The sequence below is a fragment of the Tribolium castaneum genome, chromosome 7, assembly GCF_031307605.1.
Source record: "Tribolium castaneum strain GA2 chromosome 7, icTriCast1.1, whole genome shotgun sequence".
NCBI classification, from domain to species: Eukaryota; Metazoa; Arthropoda; class Insecta; order Coleoptera; family Tenebrionidae; genus Tribolium; species Tribolium castaneum.
Window position 1 is genome coordinate 3,215,866 of NC_087400.1, and position 17,857 is coordinate 3,233,722.

The window sequence follows — 17,857 nt, forward strand, 5'->3', positions numbered from 1 at the left end:
TCGTCTTTAGGTTAGACTATTGCCTACTATCGGTTAGGAACAACATGATCTCCAAAAATATAACATAGTAATGAGCTCCAGAAGGTTTACGTAGATAGGTGCGTTTTTCCCAAAAGTGAGTTTTTTGAGATCGAACCGCAAGTGAGTCACACTGCGAGGAGACTCCCATAGACAGAAGTTGCAAACATAAGGTGCCAGACCGGTGCCAGTTTGGCTGATTGCAAGTATGTCTTTATCATCGATTCGGTGACGACTATTAGTTTCGTAAACTTAATGGATTTAATAAATATCTTTAACATTAAATGTGATCGTGTCATGTTGGGTAAAATTCTTCCATCTGTGCTGTCTGTGCATCCACCTTTTCAAATACAATTAAGAAATTTTCATAATAATTGTATTTGATAAGGTATTGGCATCATTTTGACGTGAGCAAAAATTAAAAAAATATAAAGTAATCGGAATTATTTTAAATTCGCGCCATTTTTAGTACGTTATGATGCGGCTAGATGGCTTCAGCTAGGAATTCATTGCCAACCATTATGTTCCGCTTCTATAAAAGTGTTATTCTAGGCGTGTGGCGACATCTAATGACTAGCGGCTAGCCCCTGCCGGTCTACAAATGTTCGCTCAGTCGAAATGTTGCGAGCGAGGTCGGAACAGTACGAACGGAGACCATAACGGACTTCTCATTTCAGCTGGGCATATTGGAATAGTGGTTTTTATGGAAATATGTTGCGCGTGGCTGGGGCTTCGCCCCAGTTAACTAAAAGGAAACAAACCCCACGACCAATTAAACTCGAAAACGTGGAACTCGAAACGTGGAATAGTGTTTATGTTTATGAACTGTACGCCACCCTAGCTCCATAAAAAAACACTATTCCACGTTTCGAGTTCCACGTTTTCGAGTTTAATTGGTCGTGGGGTTTGTTTCCTTTTAGTTAACTGGGGCGAAGCCCCAGCCACGCGCAACATATTTCCATAAAAACCACTATTCCAATATGCCCAGCTGAAATGAGAAGTCCGTTATGGTCTCCGTTCGTACTGTTCCGACCTCGCTCGCAACATTTCGACTGAGCGAACATTTGTAGACCGGCAGGGGCTAGCCGCTAGTCATCTAATGTAATACCGTCACAGTTTTTAACCTAAAAATTGCCCAAATAACGCTATTTAACGTAAAAAACGCGTTTCTGGGGTAATTTTTCACCTTCAGAGCCACCACAATGTCGCTCCCCCAGCTCAAAAACGTACGTACTTCACCCCCACAAGTCAATCAATCAACCTAACCTCACTTTACGGTGCCCCCAGATTTTAAGAGCTCCAACTTTTTATCGCCTCCTGTCCACATCAACAGCGTGTCAGAAATCACAGTCGGGCCGATACCGAATCACCCCCCGTAAAGACCTACCCCTCACTTACGAAATGGCAAATCCACCCCATCAAATAGCCCACCGTAAAACTTGGAATTCGATCAACACTTCGAACTTGGAGGGCGGTTTAAGGTCGTCCGAAACCGCAATTGAGGATATTTTCATTCGCAAGTTTATGACAGGGACTTGGCACGCGTTATTTTTGAGTGAAATTATAATAAAACGGCAACATAACATTATCAGGATTGCGGGAATTGTGAGGAGGAGTGTCAGTGCCCGGAAAATGTACTTTTTGATCGGTTATACGGAGGAGTTGTTGAGTTTTTGGTTACAGTGTCCTGTAAAAGTGGAGCTTCAGACGGTCGCCGACAGGCGCGATGTTGTCTTCAAATATATCTAAGGCACCGATAATATACAGGGTGACCCTCTATAATTTTTTACTATTTAAAATATTGCCATGACGTTTTCATAATCCGGTAGATTTACTTGAAGTTCACAAACCAAAAATATCTTTATTATATACAGGGTGGTCGCCAGTTATATTTTTGCAACTTTTATTCACCACCTTGTATACAACAATTTGTGAACATGAAGTAAACGGCATGGCAATAGTAGCAAAAAATTATATACAGGGTTAGTCTGTATTATTCGATGACTGGGTTTAGTGACATGTCATAGCCAAGGTCACACGCCATCTTGGCACCATTAGCTTAGCTAACCATGTCTGATTAATTTTTTATTACAATAAAATTATACATAACGTAATTATTGAAAAGAACTTTACCTCTAAGCTTACTTAAACAAGATTAAAATCCTATCCAGTACCAACTTCATCACACGAAAAATGACACATGGAGCTACACTAACATACACTACGATAAGCATAATGTGCATACATATTTTACCTACAATTAAAGATATGAATAAAAAAAGAAGCATCCTTATGTACACACGTACATAACAACAACTATATACAGCCCCCTCCACTTTTTTACAGTTTTATTTACACAACCTCAGTCGAATTCGCCTCTTTCTCCTCGTCCAACTTCGTGACAATCTCCGGCTGTACCGGTATTTCACACGAATCCTCATTCAACGTATTCGGACTACTGGTCTCAGTGACCGAACCCGGATTCGACTCGTCCTTTTCCTTCTGAGAGGACAAAACGGCCGTTAAATCGAACATATCAGGCGGGGGTTCACTCAACGAACTGCACATCTCGCCCCCCAATGTGCACAACCCCTCATCCTCGCCCTTCGCCTTGTCGTCATCCTCGGTCAAGATCGGCATACTTCGGTCCGACAGCGAATAATAAGACATGTCGGAGCACGTGACAATGGCCGACTCGCTGATTGGCAACGCCAGCTCCAAGTTGCCCGGCAACGCGACTTGTTGCTGCGCAACCGTTTGCGAGATATTCGGATCGGTGATTGTGATTGGTAGATCGACTGATTTCGGTACCGGCGCCAGAATATCGCTCTCGTCGATTTTCTTGCTATTGGTGCTCGGCACTTCCAGCGGTGTCATGATTGGTGAATTCAAGGTCAGGCTGGTCTCGAGGACATTGCCAACATTCATTGGATATAAACTACTGTTGGGGCTCAGTTTTTGGCCGTTGTTTTGCTCGCCTTGAAAGACATCAGTGTCGGCCAAGGCGGCGGCAAGGATGTCTTGATTTTTCGACGGTTGGGTGGCGAAGATTGGATTACCCCCACCCTCGCTACTTTCCGCCATGTTTAAATTATCCGTGTTGACGGAGAGTAACATTTGATTGTCGGAATCCGTGTTGATTAGGATTTGTTGACCGTCAGCATGTATTAAAATGCTTGAGCCTTCGGCACTTGCCAGGATATTGGCCAAGTCAGTGTTGCCTTCAGTTAGTGATTCTAAGAATTTTTGGGCGGCTATTGGATCACCTGTCACAATCAACTGCTGGCCGTCGCCTGCTTGTTGCGCCTTTTCTTCTTCGGCTCGTGCAGCGCCTTCTTCCTCGGTACTTTTCGGTGGCGCTTCCACCGTCTCAGTTTGTGTGTTCGTGGCGTTATTTTGATCAATTTGCAGCACAGTGTTGCCTAAATCGCCCCCCAATCCCAGATTCGGATCAAGTGACAACAGGGCTTCGTTATTAAGCGGGGTCAAGTTGCCACTTTCGTCCAATGTTACCAACATGTAGGACTGTGGCTGCCCATCGATTGTCTCACTCGGCAATGCCAAAATCTGGCCTTCTGTGATCGTAGTTTGGTTGCCCATGGCGTCCTGGATTACCAACTGATGTAGGGCTCGGTCCGGTTTATTGTCTTTCGATTCACTTTCGGGTTTTTTCGGCGAAATTGGCGCGAGTGGTGGTACAGCAGGTTCGGTTTTTTTCGGACTACTTTCGATTTTTTTGACGTAGGAACGTCGCACGGTTGGTGTGGTTGTTACTGTTTTCGGTGTTGCTGTTGTGTTTTGTTTTTGTTGTAATACGCCGCTTGCTTTGATCGCTTCGATTTGTTCGGCGACTTGTTTGTCTAAAAGAGCGTCGTCGGTGCCTTGGATTTTACGAACGGTTTGACCGTGTTGGTTTTTAATGAGGATGGTTTTTTGCGGTGGTTTGATTGGTACTTTTTGACTTTGCATTTGGATTTTACGGCCGGTGATTGGCCGATTTGACGAGATCAATGAATTGATGCGACTTGGTGTCACTGTTTTTGTGACTAGGCCGCTGGAGCCCGCCACTGAACCGTCCTTCGCCTTCTGGATTATATTACCTGAAAAAAATTACAAAATGATTTTTCGCATGTTTTGTTTTTTTACCGTTTCATACATCACACAGATTACATAAACTTGGAATTTTATCAGAATCTCGCAAGATCTCACAAAAAAAAAGAAAAATATATTTTAAAAACAAGCTTAGACTTTCAAAAATATAAATTAATTTAAAACGATTTACTGTAATACTATTACAAGTTATTTAAAAATTGAGTCAAAAATCTCCAAGCAAAAAAAAATTTACTCGTTTAAAAATTTTTTAATTTAAAATTTTTCACTTTGTATAAATTATCTTATTATTTTTTTCAAGGAATATGTTTATTTACGTTGTTTATTCATTACATTTACATCAAATCACTGTTTTTCTCGTTCACCGGCCATGTACAGGGTGCGGCATTTTTCATGCCCACGTAAAAAACTCCATAACTACGAGGTTTAGAGCAAAACGAGTGATACATTATCTAGCTCATTTTTTGAGAAGATAATTTTAGTCAAAACCGCATCTCTCTATCGTCTTTTGTTTTCGACTTATGACTTAACGAAATAAAAAAAAATATCTTTCTTATCTTCCATTCGAAACAAAAACATTTTCTACGCTTTAGAATAATAACAGTCACCAATTTCTTCAATCCCTACCTTTCATCACAGTCTTGACCTTCCCCTGATTCTGATACCCCATCATTTTTTGTTGCGCTGGCGTCAGAAGCACTCTCTGTTGTTGTCCTTGTTGATCAGTCAAAATCATTATTTTATTACCACTCGGTTCCGGTGCAATATTTTGTACTTTAGTCAACGTTGCCGCACTCTTGATTATTTTTTTACCCACGGTGTATTTACTAGTAGTCGTGCCAGTGGTTGGTGGTTGTGTTACAATCACGAATTTTTGTTTAGGACTAAAGGAATTTTGTTTAATCAATTTGGTGGTGGTGCCACCAATCGAGCCCAAAATTTTCGGTGTTTTAATCAACTTAGTGCCGGGAGTTGGCGTTGCAATCGATTTATTTAAAACACGCATTTGAGTTGTTTGTGGTGGTTTTTTGACGATTTTTGGCGTCTCAGTTGGCGCTTCGGATAAATAAATTGGCATATTTTCAATGGATTCAGGTGTTAGGATTTGATCGGAGAGAACAATTGGCATTGAATTGATGTCGAAGACGTTGTTGTCGTCAGTGGTTGGCACACCTGGTTGGATGATTTCCCCAGCTGGTGTGATTATAGTCTGTTGCAGGATCTTCGCTTTCCCGCGTTTCTTCACCGAAGTCGACGAAACGGCACTTTTCTTCAGTTTTTTAACCGGTGTTTCGTCACTTTCTTCATCTTCTTGTGTTTTGTTACCTTTCTGGATAATAAAAGCGTCGATTTCGTCCGGATCGTGGAGATTTCGCTTCGAAGTGACTTTCTGAACCGAAACCGAAGCAGTGGTTATAACCGGTTTAATAATCTTCTCGGATAAAATAACCGGTTTGTTGTTGGAACTAGTCGTTGGTGGCGACTTGATTACGAATTTCTTTGTCACTTTTGTACTACTACTACTATTATCTTTAGGCACTTTTTTCGGTTTTTCGGTCAGACGTTCGAGTAGTTTCGACGTCGCCACTGGTTCTTCTTCTTCTTTCGGTTTTTTATCGACAATTTGTGACGGTATGTGTTCTTCCAAATCCATTAGATCGTCATTTTTCGGCGGTTCTTCGACTGGTTTTGACTCACTCGCTTCGCTCGTTGTACTTTCACTATTACTATTATTACAGTCGGGGAAATCCATGGAAAAACTAGTCAAAGTGACCGGTTTTTTGCAAGTTGCGGTGATTTCAACTTGACCATCGGCTAAATCCTTCTCCGATACTTTGGTCAAGTTACCGTCGATTGGTACCATCTCAGTTTCGGGTTTTTCAACAAACGGTAACTTGATTTCTTCCTTTTCTTCTTCTTCGACCGTTTGCGAAACCATTGCTAGCGTACTCAGCGCTGACATTTCCTCCTCATCTTTGTTAAAATTACTCAAATTGGTTTTAATCGCAATATCCATGTCGCCCGAATCCGACTTGATCCGAACCTCGTTCGAGCTTTCTTCAGGTTCGATCTTCTCCTTTTCTTCTTCTTCCTTCTTCGGAAAATCGAAAAGGAACTCATTGAGATAATCGTCGATTTCCTTGTCCGGTTTCTTCTCTTCTTCAGCCGGTTCCTCGACCGGTTTCTTCTCTTCTTCTTCTTTTTCTTCAATCACCGGTTCGACTTTCTTCGCTTCTTCTTCATCTTCGACACTTTTCCTCTTGTCTTTTCGATACGATTCCAGAATTTTACTTCGTGGCGATCTGTGCGAAGTTTTCGCCACTTTCTTCGACAGTTCTTGTTCTTCATCGCCAAGTTTCGACATAATTTGACATTTTAATTTTGATATTTGTAGATTTGAGGCGATTTTTTCCTCCTCAATTTTTTCCTTTTCTTCAGTTTTTTCTTCAATTGTTTCAACTTTTTCGGCATCTTTCGAACTTTCTTCATTCGATTCGGCCTTTTCTTCAACAGTTTCGGACTCGGCCGTTTTGTGTTCTTCTTTTCCCTTATTCTTTTCTTCTTCTTCTTGTGCTTTGCGTTGCTCGTTTTGCAACAATTCGAAATCTTCAAACGATTTAACGAAACGTTTCTTCGGGTTTGTTAATTTCGTTGCAACTTCCGTTTTGAGATTATTCTGTGGTTTTGGTACTTCTGGTAGTTCGGGAACCGATGTTGCTTCCATCAGATCTTTGAATTCTTCGTTTGTTGCTTCAGTTGATTCGCTTCCGGTTTCTTCAAGTTCGCTCGATTTTGGGGGAATTACACGTGGGATTTTACGTCCAGTTGCTGTTTCACCCATATCTTCATTTTCTTCCTCTTCTTCGTCGAAATCGAAGCACGATTTGTTCAAATCTTTAGCATCATTCTTCGTTTCTTCGTTCGAAACATTTTCTTCTTTGCTAGTTTCGGCTTCTTCTGCTTCATTTTCTTCACTATCGGACCATTCGGCCAAAAGGTCGGTGCGAATATCAACAGTTGGTTCTTCTTTTCGTTTGGGTTTCTTCTTCGGTGAAACCGTTCGTCTTCTTCGTTTCGGTTTCGGTTTTTCTTCTTCTTCCTCGTCAGTGTCTGTATCAAGGAAGGCAGAACTTGAATTCGTGTGATCGTCATCGGAAGTTATATGTTTAATAATCTTCGATTTCTTCTTTTTTGGTGCAGTTTTCTTCTTAACCGGCCCAGGTGATGCGATTCCTTTAATATGACACTGAACGTGAAACAACATCACATCAATTCGATTCGTTTGAAAACTACAAGACGAACAATTGAACGTTTTTTCGGGTTCAGCGTTCAATTTAACAATTTCTTCATCACCACTGGAATTTTCGACGTCTTTTCCCGGAAATTGGACACGAATATGTGACTCGTAATCGTCTAAACCGAGAAATCGGCGATGGGTTATGTTAACTTTGGGCTTTTTGGACGAATTTTCTGTGAAAAAAAAAGTTAGTTGAATTTTTTTTGAAAAAAATGGGGGTTTTACTCGAGCGTCCTCGGCCGTCTTTTGGGGTTTTTTTGGGTGCAGGGCTGCCAAACACCTCTGCAATGATATTACTTTTCTTTTGGGGGGCGAATATCGGGTCTGAGAGAATGTTAGGGTTGCCATCTGTGCGTATTTCGGCCAAACTAACGTCGCCTGGAAATTTCTCCATGTGGGGGTTGTTGGCACGGAAGGAATCTGTAATTGCGGGTTCGAGGTTAAGGCTGAATTGTGATAAAAATAGGCTCATAATTTAAATAAAATTTGTTTAAACTTTTATTCATTTAAAATTTAAAAAAAATCTTAGTTATAAACACATAAATTTCAAGAAAATTAAAGTAAAACGATATTTTTTTCCATATTTTTACTATTCAAAATTACAAAAATCTACATTTTTTTTCCTAATTACTAATTCATAATTCAAGAAATACAACTGTAATTTTTTGCGTGAAATTAATAAAATACATTAAAAAATTCGTTAATATTTTTTTTCATCATTTTTTTTCCTTCGAACATTTTTTCGTATAATTTACTATTTCATATTTTTTTGAATATTTCCTGATTCATCCGATTATTTATTTTCTTAAGCATTTAGAAGCCGAAATCGTTAATTGTTTGCGTCATTGGGAAATTTGTCTTTAATTAAAAGAAATTGTAAAAAATACAGATAAACAAAGATTTTTATTATTATTATTATTATTATTATTAAGGAAACATTATGTTAATTTTACTTAAAATTAAAGCTTGTTTCTTTAAAAGGCATTACATTTTTTTTATTTAATTCTTGTACTTTTTTATTAATCATGAACAGTTTGTTTTATTTTACTTTTAAAAATTAAAAAACAATGTTTATTTAAAAAAAAACGTAAATTTTTAGGTTTTTTGTCAATTTTACTATGTATTTGGAATTACGAAAGCCTGAATTTTTGTATTTTTTTGTGATTTTTGATGTGTGAATATTTTTTCAAAATAAATATGCACCAGATTTAAGCTATTTTTCGAATGTTTTCTTTGATTTTCACTGACATTTTCTTGTTAAATTACTAATATGCACATTACTTTGGAAAATTTCTCTATTCTTACTTATTAAAATTAAAAACAATTTTTTTTAAATGTTACCACATGTTTAAAATTAACTTAAATAATGACGAAAGTTTCGCATTTTTTTAGTACATATCTCAGAGGCTTCCATGTAAAATTAATAAAAATTGCAACTAAAAACAAAGTGTTTTTCATTTTTTTTAATTTATTTGAGTTTTGTTTTTTTAATTACAGAAACTTCTATTTTTTGTAACAAAGTAATTACAGTAGAACTGTGCAAATGATTAATTAATTAATTAAAGTAAAAATATAGTCAATTTCAATAGTAGGCGTCGGTTTTGTGTTTTTTTTTTCATCAATAATTTTTTTTTTTGAAATTACAGGAATCTGTAATTTTTTTAACAATTCCAGATTTGTCCCATTTTATCATTTTTAAGAATTTTTTTAAGACCAAATTTTTGTTATTTAGTTAATTTTTTGAATTGAACACGGAAAGTATTGAAGAAACAACTAGAAACACTATTTCTCTATAAGATTTATAAAAATAAATAATAATTATCGTTATATTATTATTATTATAAAAAATTTCGATAAAATAAACGTAATTTTGCACAAAAAAATTGCAAAAACTGGCAGAAAAATAAAGCAATAGGATCACAATACATATTATTTTATCCAGTCCTACTAGATTTAGATAGTTTTTGGGCACAAGTAAGCCAAAATAACACGATTTTAAAGCAAGTTGTAAAAAAACTAACTTGATTTTTTTTCATTTAAACACTTATTTAAACAGATTTCCCTGTGGTTTTAATAAATGTGCAAAAAATTAAATAACACTATTATATAAAAGTAATTTTTTTTCCACTAGTCCTTGCACAAATTCCAACCACGTGTCATAAGCGGTTTCGTAATTTTTGGGACTCCCTGTATATCTCATTATAAGCATTCAGGCAAGTTTAGTAATTTTTTTAAGTCATAAATTTTTTGCACACTTGCGTAAATCAACAAACACCAGTCAACTCACCCATTCCTTTTTTGATAAACTCATTTTTGCGCTCGCAATTGTAAAAATAAATATGGTTGTGGCTCTTGACAAATTCACTGAAAAACCATAAATTAGGTTATGGCACTGCGCCCCCTTGCACTTACTAAGTGGCCTCGTTGAAGAACTTGACGATGGCTAATGGTGGCTTTTTGGCGGTGAAGTCTTCGGGGGCGTCTTCGGTGACTTCGCCCGGCCACCAACAGGGCCCCAATTTCACCCAAACAATGTCACCGTCCTTGTACTTGGGGCCTTCTTCGTCGGTCATTTTGCCCGTGTCATTTAATTCTCGCCTAAAAAAGCCGATTTACTTCGTATTTGGAGCCCCGATTACAGGGATCTGCGCGCGAACTGCGGCCGGAGAGGCGCCGAGGGGGCTCAATGGGACGGGGGCGCGCTCAAGGGGGCTACCATGGGCCGAAATGGGCCAGAAAACACACCCAACCTGTGTTTATTTTTACCTTCAAACTCGATTGTTTCACTTGTCACAGACGTACATGATTATCCCATGGTACCATGCGGCTTGGCGTCGCCGAACGCCAACACAACGGACAAAAAAGCACCAGTTTTTGCGCTTTTTGCACGATTTTTCACACTTTTGGGGCCATTTGTGACGTCAAATGGACGAAAGGGGCTCCGGGAGACGGCCAAAGCCCCAACTAAGCCACAAACGGGGAATTACCCCACGAATTGACACCACTCGGCTTGGGTTGTTTCGGTTGGCAACACGATTTACTCTAGGCAAGGAGGCTACCTAGCGAGATTAGGGTGAAATCGGCTAATAATTAGCCGATTTCATACATATTTCGCGTTTTTTTGACTCAATTTCTTATACAAATAAGTCTTACAATACATTAATTAAGCAAAAAGTCAATTATTGCGCAAAATTTCTTAAAAAAGTAAGCCAATAAATGACAGAATTATGTCAAAAAAATGACATTATTTTTGCAAGTTCTGAGGATTTAAACACGTTTTTAGACCAAAAATCAAGTGTTTCTTCCCGTTTTTATTAAACTAGAACGAAAAAATCACCTAATTTAAGTGAAAATGGGCAAAAATTTACGTTTTCTAAGCGTTTATTCAGCAAAAACTTAATTATTCCGTAAAATTTTTTAAAAAGTAGGCCAATAAATGACAGAATTATGTCAAAAATGACATTATTTTTGCAAGTTCTGAGGATTTAAACACGTTTTTAGACCAAAAATCAAGTGTTTCTTCCCGTTTTTATTAAACTAGAACGAAAAAATCACCTAATTTAAGTGAAAATGAGCAAAAATTTACGTTTTCTAAACGTTTATTCAGCAAAAACTTAATTATTCCGTAAAATTTCTAAAAAAGTAAGCCAATAAATGACAGAAGTATGTCAAAAAATGACATTATTTTTGCAAGTTCTGAGGATTTAAACACGTTTTTAGACCAAAAATCAAGTTTTTCTTCCCGTTTTTATTAAACTAGAACGAAAAAATCACCAAATTTAAGTGAAAATGACCAAAAATTTACGTTTTCTAAGCGTTTATTCAGCAAAAACTTAATTATTCCGTAAAATTTTTTAAAAAGTAGGCCAATAAATGACAGAATTATGTCAAAAATGACTTATTTTTGCAAGTTCTGAGGATTTAAACACGTTTTTAGACCAAAAATCAAGTGTTTCTTCCCGTTTTTATTAAACTAGAACGAAAAAATCACCTAATTTAAGTGAAAATGAGCAAAAATTTACGTTTTCTAAACGTTTATTCAGCAAAAACTTAATTATTCCGTAAAATTTCTAAAAAAGTAAGCCAATAAATGACAGAAGTATGTCAAAAAATGACATTATTTTTGCAAGTTCTGAGGATTTAAACACGTTTTTAGACCAAAAATCAAGTTTTTCTTCCCGTTTTTATTAAACTAGAACGAAAAAATTACCAAATTTAAGTGAAAATGACCAAAAAATTTACGTTTTCTAAGCGTTTATTCAGCAAAAACTTAATTATTCCGTAAAATTTTTTAAAAAGTAGGCCAATAAATGACAGAATTATGTCAAAAATGACATTATTTTTGCAAATTCTGAGAATTTAACGTTTTTCGACCAAAAATCAAGTTTTTCTTCTAGTTTTTATTAAATAGAACGAAAAAATCAAGCGCTTATTTATTGCGTAAAATAAAAAAAAAAGAGTAAATCAACACTTTGGTAGTTTATTTTTCATAAGTACAAAAATACAATTAACACTTTGATAATTTAACTAATTTTTACATAAATACAAAACCCTATCTTTGTCTCCTGGTCTTCCTGGCACACGTTTCGGTACTTCCCCCATCTTGGAACAGACTAGTTCGGACCTCGTTCGCTTCCACAACTTTTTGACTAGAACTGCGCAACGTTTTGGTCAAAACCTTTGTACGATTCGCCAAAACATCATTTTTATTCGCCCCTTTTTTAGGCGCGGGAGTTTTAAAATTCGGTTCTTCACTTTGATTTTCGGTCAAAGCCGCCCCTTTTTTCACCCCATCATCGACATAAATCCTAATTTTGGAGGTCGAAGGCGCCGGTGTTTTTTCCTCCTTCCTTGGACGCCCCCTCCGCCTAGGCTTGGCCGGGGTTTCCCCCTTTTTCTCCCCATCTTCTTCCTCATCGCTCAGGACGAACTCGAGCAACTTCGGCCTGATTCGGTAGTTGTCGGCATTGTCGGGAACAATAGTTGGCGACACTGTAACCGTGGACACTCGATTTTCGGGCGTTTTTACGCCGGTGTTAATATTTTTATCCTCATCATCACTTTCAACTTGGAGTGTAGTTTTTTCTGTTTCTTTCTCGAACTCTACGATGTTTATTTCCTGGGCCAAGGCCTCGTAAGACAAGTATGGCAGTTTTGAGTGTAGAGGCTCCAGATTTTGTAACACAATCTTATTCATTTTTTTGCCACTTGAAATTTTGCCATGTTTAAGTGCACAGTTGGCCCAATTTATCAAAATGTAACAATATGTCTCGAGGAACGGTACTAGGTTCGGTACTAAATCAGGCGTGATTTTTTTGGCCCATTTTTTGGTAAAGTCCGAGTGGTTATTTTTGATAAACTTGTAAATAGTTATGGCAATCATGAAGCAATTCTTCGCTTGTGTTAATCTCCCTTCGTATAAAGCCAAAAGCCCGGCCAGGAAATTAATTTTGAGGACGTTATCCCGATATTCATAAGATATACACTTGAAACACTCGCACGTCGCCTCGTGGCGCATGAAATCGGGAAGTTTGAAAGTGTCATTGCGGAAGATTGGCGACCCTGCATCGGTTGACTCTTGCACTTGCAGTTGTACCAACACATCACACAATTCGTCGATTTGTTTGTTCACATCAACGTCGTCGTATTTCAAACCGACAATGTCCGAAAATTCCCGAATCTTGACACGAGCGTCATCGAAGCGCATTGACATCACGTCAGCGTTGATTAGGTAAAATAAGACAGTGGCGGTGCGAAAAGGGAGTAACAGTTCCCGGGCGACACTGACCGAACTTTTGATCAAACTTCGGACCTCAAGCGGTAGCCGCAAGTTGGTGTACATTCGCGCCAAAAATTCGAAAACATCGAAAAAAATGCGCACGCCGAACGACGAGCACCGCGATTGCTTGAAATATTCGGTCGCCTTATCGCCTGCTTGATGTATTCGGACTATGGTGAATTTCGTGTGATCTTCCACGCCGTAGTGGCACGGCAACGACATAAACTTATGTTCGGTCAGAAAAACTTTCGCCATTAAAATATCACTAACAGTGCAAGTTTCTAGCAAGTTCTTCACTCGCTTGAATGCCGCATATGACGTTTGGAAGTCCGAATCGAAAAACGCCAAAGATTTGCACAAAAAATAGACGATAAGTTTGTTGTAGTTTTGTTCGGACTCGAGGCACTCGATGCAAGCGTCGGCCTCGTCGACTAAAGACCGAACGTAGGGTTGGGACGCGTCCGAACACTCGATGATGAAGCCGATGGATTCGACCTTTTCGGTCGGAGTTCGGGCCTGGCCGTGGGCCAGCTGCCAGGCCTCCAGGGCCTGGAGCGTGTGCCCCTGGAGTCGGAACTCGTGGCCGAGGTCGATCAAGAGTGCGTAGAAGCGTTCGGACCCTTTCGAGAACGTTCGGCACAAATCGAGCGACTTTTGCAAGTCTTTGAGCATTTTTAAATAGTTACTTAATTCCAAACATGAAAGTAGGTCGGAACCTGGTTCGGTCCCTTCGTCATTTAGCGTCCTCTCTAACTCCTCACAGTGCTTCCAAACTCGCGCTTTCACCTTGTATTTGTGCTTGAGGAAGTACAAGTGGGCCAGGGTCGGGCACGTTCGGACCTTTTCGAAGTTTGTGATAACTCGGTGTAGGATTGTTAGAAAAGTGTCATGAAACGGTAAATCCCCGCTTGTCCACACTTCGGTAATGAGCCGACCTGTTCGGACCGGGTCGGCCAATTGACTCAAATGGTCCAGGGCCGAACTCATGGAAACTTTACTTTGCCAGCGTTTCAAATAACCACGCAATTCCACTTCTAACAGTTCGATCTTTCGGTCTTTGTCCACACTTGGCGAAAGTTCGGACTTATCAAGGGCCGAAACTAGTGTCATTTCTTGCACGTTCGGAACATTTCGGTCCCTTGCCGCAACTTTCGCCAAAATCCAGCGCTGGATTTCGATTTTCGGATCGGAGCCGAAGAGAATGGCCAATGCGATGAAAGCCAAGCATTGTTCGAACTCTTGGCGTTTGAGGTGGTGGTCGGAGATGAGTTGGAGGGCCGCCACCACGTAGTTTTTGCCAATAATGGACGATTCGAGCGCCTGGTAGTCGTGGTACTTTTGGACGAACTTGCGCAAGTAGAGTACCGAAAGTTCCGAATCGTGTTTTTGGTTCAAATGGACGCCGATTGTGTACAAGTGCACACCCAAGGCGTACCAGAACTCCTTCCATTTGTCACTGTGTGATTTAAACGCGTCCAAACCGTCAATAAACGACTCCAAATGAGTTAGAACTTCCAACTGGTAGTTTTTCGGTATTTCGTCCGAACCCACTATTGTGAGTCGGCCCAGGCTGGCGATGGTGTCCAACACACGTAGGGCCCCCTTTTTGTCAAAACGCCCCAAAATTACCGAAACCTCCCCCAGAAATTTGAAATATGTGGTGTGACACTCGGCTTCGGCTCGCCACACCTCGGGCTTGGCCTTGTACAGTTGGAGGCGCGTTGCGGCCACGTTTGCGATTACTTCACACACGGGGGTTATAAAGGGCGTGTCGGGGGACACCCGAGACAAGGGGGCCCCTGTCGGGGGGGCCCCCTCGACAGCCCGCATAATTTCGCGCAAATGTTGAAACTCAGGCCCCGGGAACAACTCTTCAAGCTTGGCTATGGTGAGTCGGTACGAGGCACTTGCCGAGTCATTGGCCCCACTTTTGAGCAAGTTGTTGTAAATTAAGTCGAAATTTTTGACGACTTGGGGGAACAATGATGTTTCGACACCGGTGATGAAATTAAGACTGAATTTGTAAAATTTGAAGGCCGTTTGGGGGTCAATTTTGAGTATTAAGTAGGCGACGAGACAGTTGTGTATTGTTTCGAGTAGTTTGGGTTTGTTGTTGATTTTGGCACACATACGGGTGAGGAGGTGGCACAGGTCGGAGACAGCCCCCTTGTGGGGCCCACCTTGGACGATTCGGACGATCACGTTGTATAAAGCCGAGCAGATGCTTTTGTAAAATTTGATGTGTTTGTCGGTGAGGATTAAAGGCTTGAAAGGGGGCAAAAAAAGCCGCTCCAAGCGTAAAATCAACTCGACGTTTTTCTAAAACTTGGTTATCTGATTTAATTAGGAAAAAGTGCTCTCACCTTTTCCAGTAGTTTAAGGATGTAGAAAACACTTTTGAGGTAAGATTCGAAGTTGTCGTCCGTTGTGAAGTCAATGGAGGTCAGTAAAAGCCCCAAAAGGCGCTCCAAAGCCACTTCATTGACTTTCTCAGGTGTTGCTAAATTTTGGTTGCAAGCGTAACAAATCGCATTGATGATTTTTATTGCACTTGAAGAGTCGAGTTTGGGCTTTTCGGTGGTGATAAGGCCACAAACGTGGTCGAAATTGCTTTTCAAACACTGGTCCACAAAAAATTGGACAGTTTTTGGCGCCATTTTTTCTTAGGTTAACTTGCCACTTTTTTACTTTCACAAACGGAATGACACAAACTGTGACCACATTCAAGAAACGTTGTTAAAAATAGTAAAATCGATGAGTATTGATGAACTCACCATGTTTATTGTTTAATGAGTTTAACTATTCAATATTTAAAATAACGGTCTAGCAAGTGTGACAATGCCAACCTGAACCTCTAACATAACTAGCTCTGTATTACTGGTTGCCTGCTTTGGAATTCACCCCCTTGTTGCTATAACACCCTTAAAATTTGATCGAAAAACTGTCAAAAATGGCCGAACGTATCATCCCCCTAAGCACCACTTTAGTCAAATACGACAATCCCGTCCTTGTTACGAAACATGAGGAGAAAAAACCAGCCCTTGCCAAGGTACAAATTTATTTGAACCACCCCTTATGAAAAAAAAATTGCAGGAGCGTTCGGGTGAAGAATCGCACACTAGGGCGAAATCAGCGGCGATTTTAACCGACGCACGGCGTGAAACTGAAGAAATTCTTAATACGATCCTCCCCCCCAAAGAATGGGAGGAAGAAGGCCAGCTGTGGAGGCAGAATGTCTCCACCACCCCTGCAACGAGGCTAGACGTTATCAACTTGCAGGAGCAGCTAGATATGAGGCTACAACAGCAACAGGTGGGGTCTAGGGTGGACTATGGGTTAGGAGGCGCTACGATTTTTTGTACCCAAAAAATAGCAAAAAAAATTTGGAAAATAGCAAAAAATCAGAAATGTTTATAAGTTTATATTTTCTTATATTGCCGTTTAAGCAATTTTATTTTATTTTTTTTTCGTTGGCTTCAAACCAACTGTTCCTGACCCATAGTCCCAGTAGGTGGGGGCAAAGGCCACAAGAGGCCGCTTATAATTTTTTAAATTTAGGCGCGCGAGACTGGCATATGCCCCGTCCGACGCGAGTTATATACACAGTGTTTCGACGAAATCATCCGACAAGTGACAATCAACTGTGCCGAGCGTGGCCTACTGTTACTACGCGTTCGGGACGAAATGCGCATGACAATTGAAGCCTACCAGGCCTTGTATTGCAGCAGTATTGCGTTTGGAATGCGAAAAGCGCTACAAGCAGAACAGGGGAAGTCCGATTTGCAGCAGGATGTTGATGATTTGAAGCGGGAAAAACAGGAATTAGAGCATCAAATCATTGAATTGAAGCAAAGGGCGGAACAAGCCGACCGTAGAGCGGCCGAAACGAGACTAGCCGAAGAGAGAAAACATACCGAAGAAATAGCCTTCTTGATGAAAACTAACCAGCAATTAAAAACGCAACTCGAGGGCATCATAGCGCCGAAGAAATAGTACAATTTCTTTTATTTAATAAAGTTTTTTCACTCTTGCCTGTTTTAATTATGCAAAATTAAAAAATCAGACAAATCTGGGAAAAAAATACAGGTTTCTGTAATATAAAACCCCAGTCTTCATTTGAATTATTTATTAAAATTTGAAATCCAAAGCGAATTAGGAGGTCTTTGTATAAAATCGTACCACCACAGTGAAAAGTGTTAAAAAACAAGCCTTGGAGCCTACATAATACATTAAATACTTTGTACATAACAATAATTTATATACTCTTAAAAATAAAACCCATCCACCCTGTAGAAACGTGATGTCTTTAAACTATTAAAGTTCAATGTTTGCCCTTTTTCGACCGTTTTTTCCGACGTTTTTTCGCACTTGTGTTTTCCTCATCGAAAGGTTTTTCATCGCCAGTGGTCGGAGTAGGCGGCTCTGACGCGGTCTCAAGGTCATTATTGGCTCCATTGAGCGGAACAAAGTCTTCGGGTTTGGTTAATTCTAACGAAATGATTTTTTCCTGAAGTGTTTCCACCTGTTCACGAAAAAAAAACACTAAACAATAACCCAAAAATTACAGGTTCCTGTAACTGAGGGATAGACTATATTCACCCAAGCGATAGAACAACACAACAAGGAATAAGTACAACTCCTCGGCAGTGCCT

At 39.7% G+C, this 17,857-nt stretch overlaps 5 protein-coding genes across 17 annotated transcripts in view; 2 read left to right on the plus strand and 3 right to left on the minus strand.

Moving 5' to 3' along the window:
• Window positions 1-541: 541 nt before the first annotated feature.
• Window positions 542-2,132, plus strand: mRpS24 (mitochondrial ribosomal protein S24). The gene is made up of 3 exons (XM_064357727.1): window positions 542-581; window positions 1,112-1,244; window positions 1,306-2,132. The coding sequence occupies exons 2-3, from the start codon at window positions 1,221-1,223 to the stop codon at window positions 1,765-1,767; spliced, it is 486 nt and encodes a 161-aa protein (XP_064213797.1). The 5' UTR covers window positions 542-581; window positions 1,112-1,220; the 3' UTR covers window positions 1,768-2,132.
• Window positions 2,091-10,450, minus strand: LOC100141580 (titin). Of its 3 annotated transcripts, XM_064357726.1 has the most exons (7): window positions 10,193-10,450; window positions 9,839-10,024; window positions 9,714-9,790; window positions 7,652-7,846; window positions 4,756-7,599; window positions 2,325-4,118; window positions 2,091-2,272 (listed from the first exon to the last, which is right to left on the minus strand). In XM_064357726.1, the coding sequence occupies exons 2-6, from the start codon at window positions 9,997-9,999 to the stop codon at window positions 2,371-2,373; spliced, it is 5,025 nt and encodes a 1,674-aa protein (XP_064213796.1). In that variant the 5' UTR covers window positions 10,000-10,024; window positions 10,193-10,450; the 3' UTR covers window positions 2,091-2,272; window positions 2,325-2,370. The 3 variants fall into 3 exon arrangements, with proteins under 3 accessions (XP_064213796.1, XP_015839850.1, XP_015839851.1); XM_015984364.2 differs by having other exon boundaries at window positions 2,091-4,118; window positions 10,193-10,449; XM_015984365.2 differs by having other exon boundaries at window positions 2,091-4,118; window positions 9,839-10,449.
• A 1,436-nt stretch (window positions 10,451-11,886) lies between these two features.
• On the minus strand, window positions 11,887-16,093 carry LOC103314438 (hypothetical protein). Of its 2 annotated transcripts, XM_008200519.3 has the most exons (3): window positions 15,980-16,093; window positions 15,569-15,916; window positions 11,887-15,524 (listed from the first exon to the last, which is right to left on the minus strand). In XM_008200519.3, the coding sequence occupies exons 2-3, from the start codon at window positions 15,860-15,862 to the stop codon at window positions 11,979-11,981; spliced, it is 3,840 nt and encodes a 1,279-aa protein (XP_008198741.1). In that variant the 5' UTR covers window positions 15,863-15,916; window positions 15,980-16,093; the 3' UTR covers window positions 11,887-11,978. The 2 variants fall into 2 exon arrangements, with proteins under 2 accessions (XP_008198741.1, XP_064213813.1); XM_064357743.1 differs by having other exon boundaries at window positions 15,569-16,043.
• Dnali1 (Dynein axonemal light intermediate chain 1) lies at window positions 16,092-17,235 on the plus strand. The gene is made up of 3 exons (XM_965979.4): window positions 16,092-16,254; window positions 16,299-16,517; window positions 16,764-17,235. The coding sequence occupies exons 1-3, from the start codon at window positions 16,156-16,158 to the stop codon at window positions 17,196-17,198; spliced, it is 753 nt and encodes a 250-aa protein (XP_971072.1). The 5' UTR covers window positions 16,092-16,155; the 3' UTR covers window positions 17,199-17,235.
• Window positions 17,236-17,316: 81 nt separating this feature from the next.
• The window catches only part of scrib (scribble), a 31,562-nt gene continuing 31,021 nt past the window's right edge, over window positions 17,317-17,857 (minus strand). For 9 of the 10 annotated variants that reach the window (XM_064357737.1, XM_064357738.1, XM_064357741.1 and 6 more), the window contains one exon: window positions 17,317-17,727. In XM_064357737.1, the coding sequence (XP_064213807.1) occupies window positions 17,527-17,727 (201 nt within the window). In that variant the 3' untranslated portion in view covers window positions 17,317-17,526. The remainder of the gene's footprint in view (window positions 17,728-17,857) is intronic. The other variant, XR_010334765.1, reaches the window with a different exon arrangement.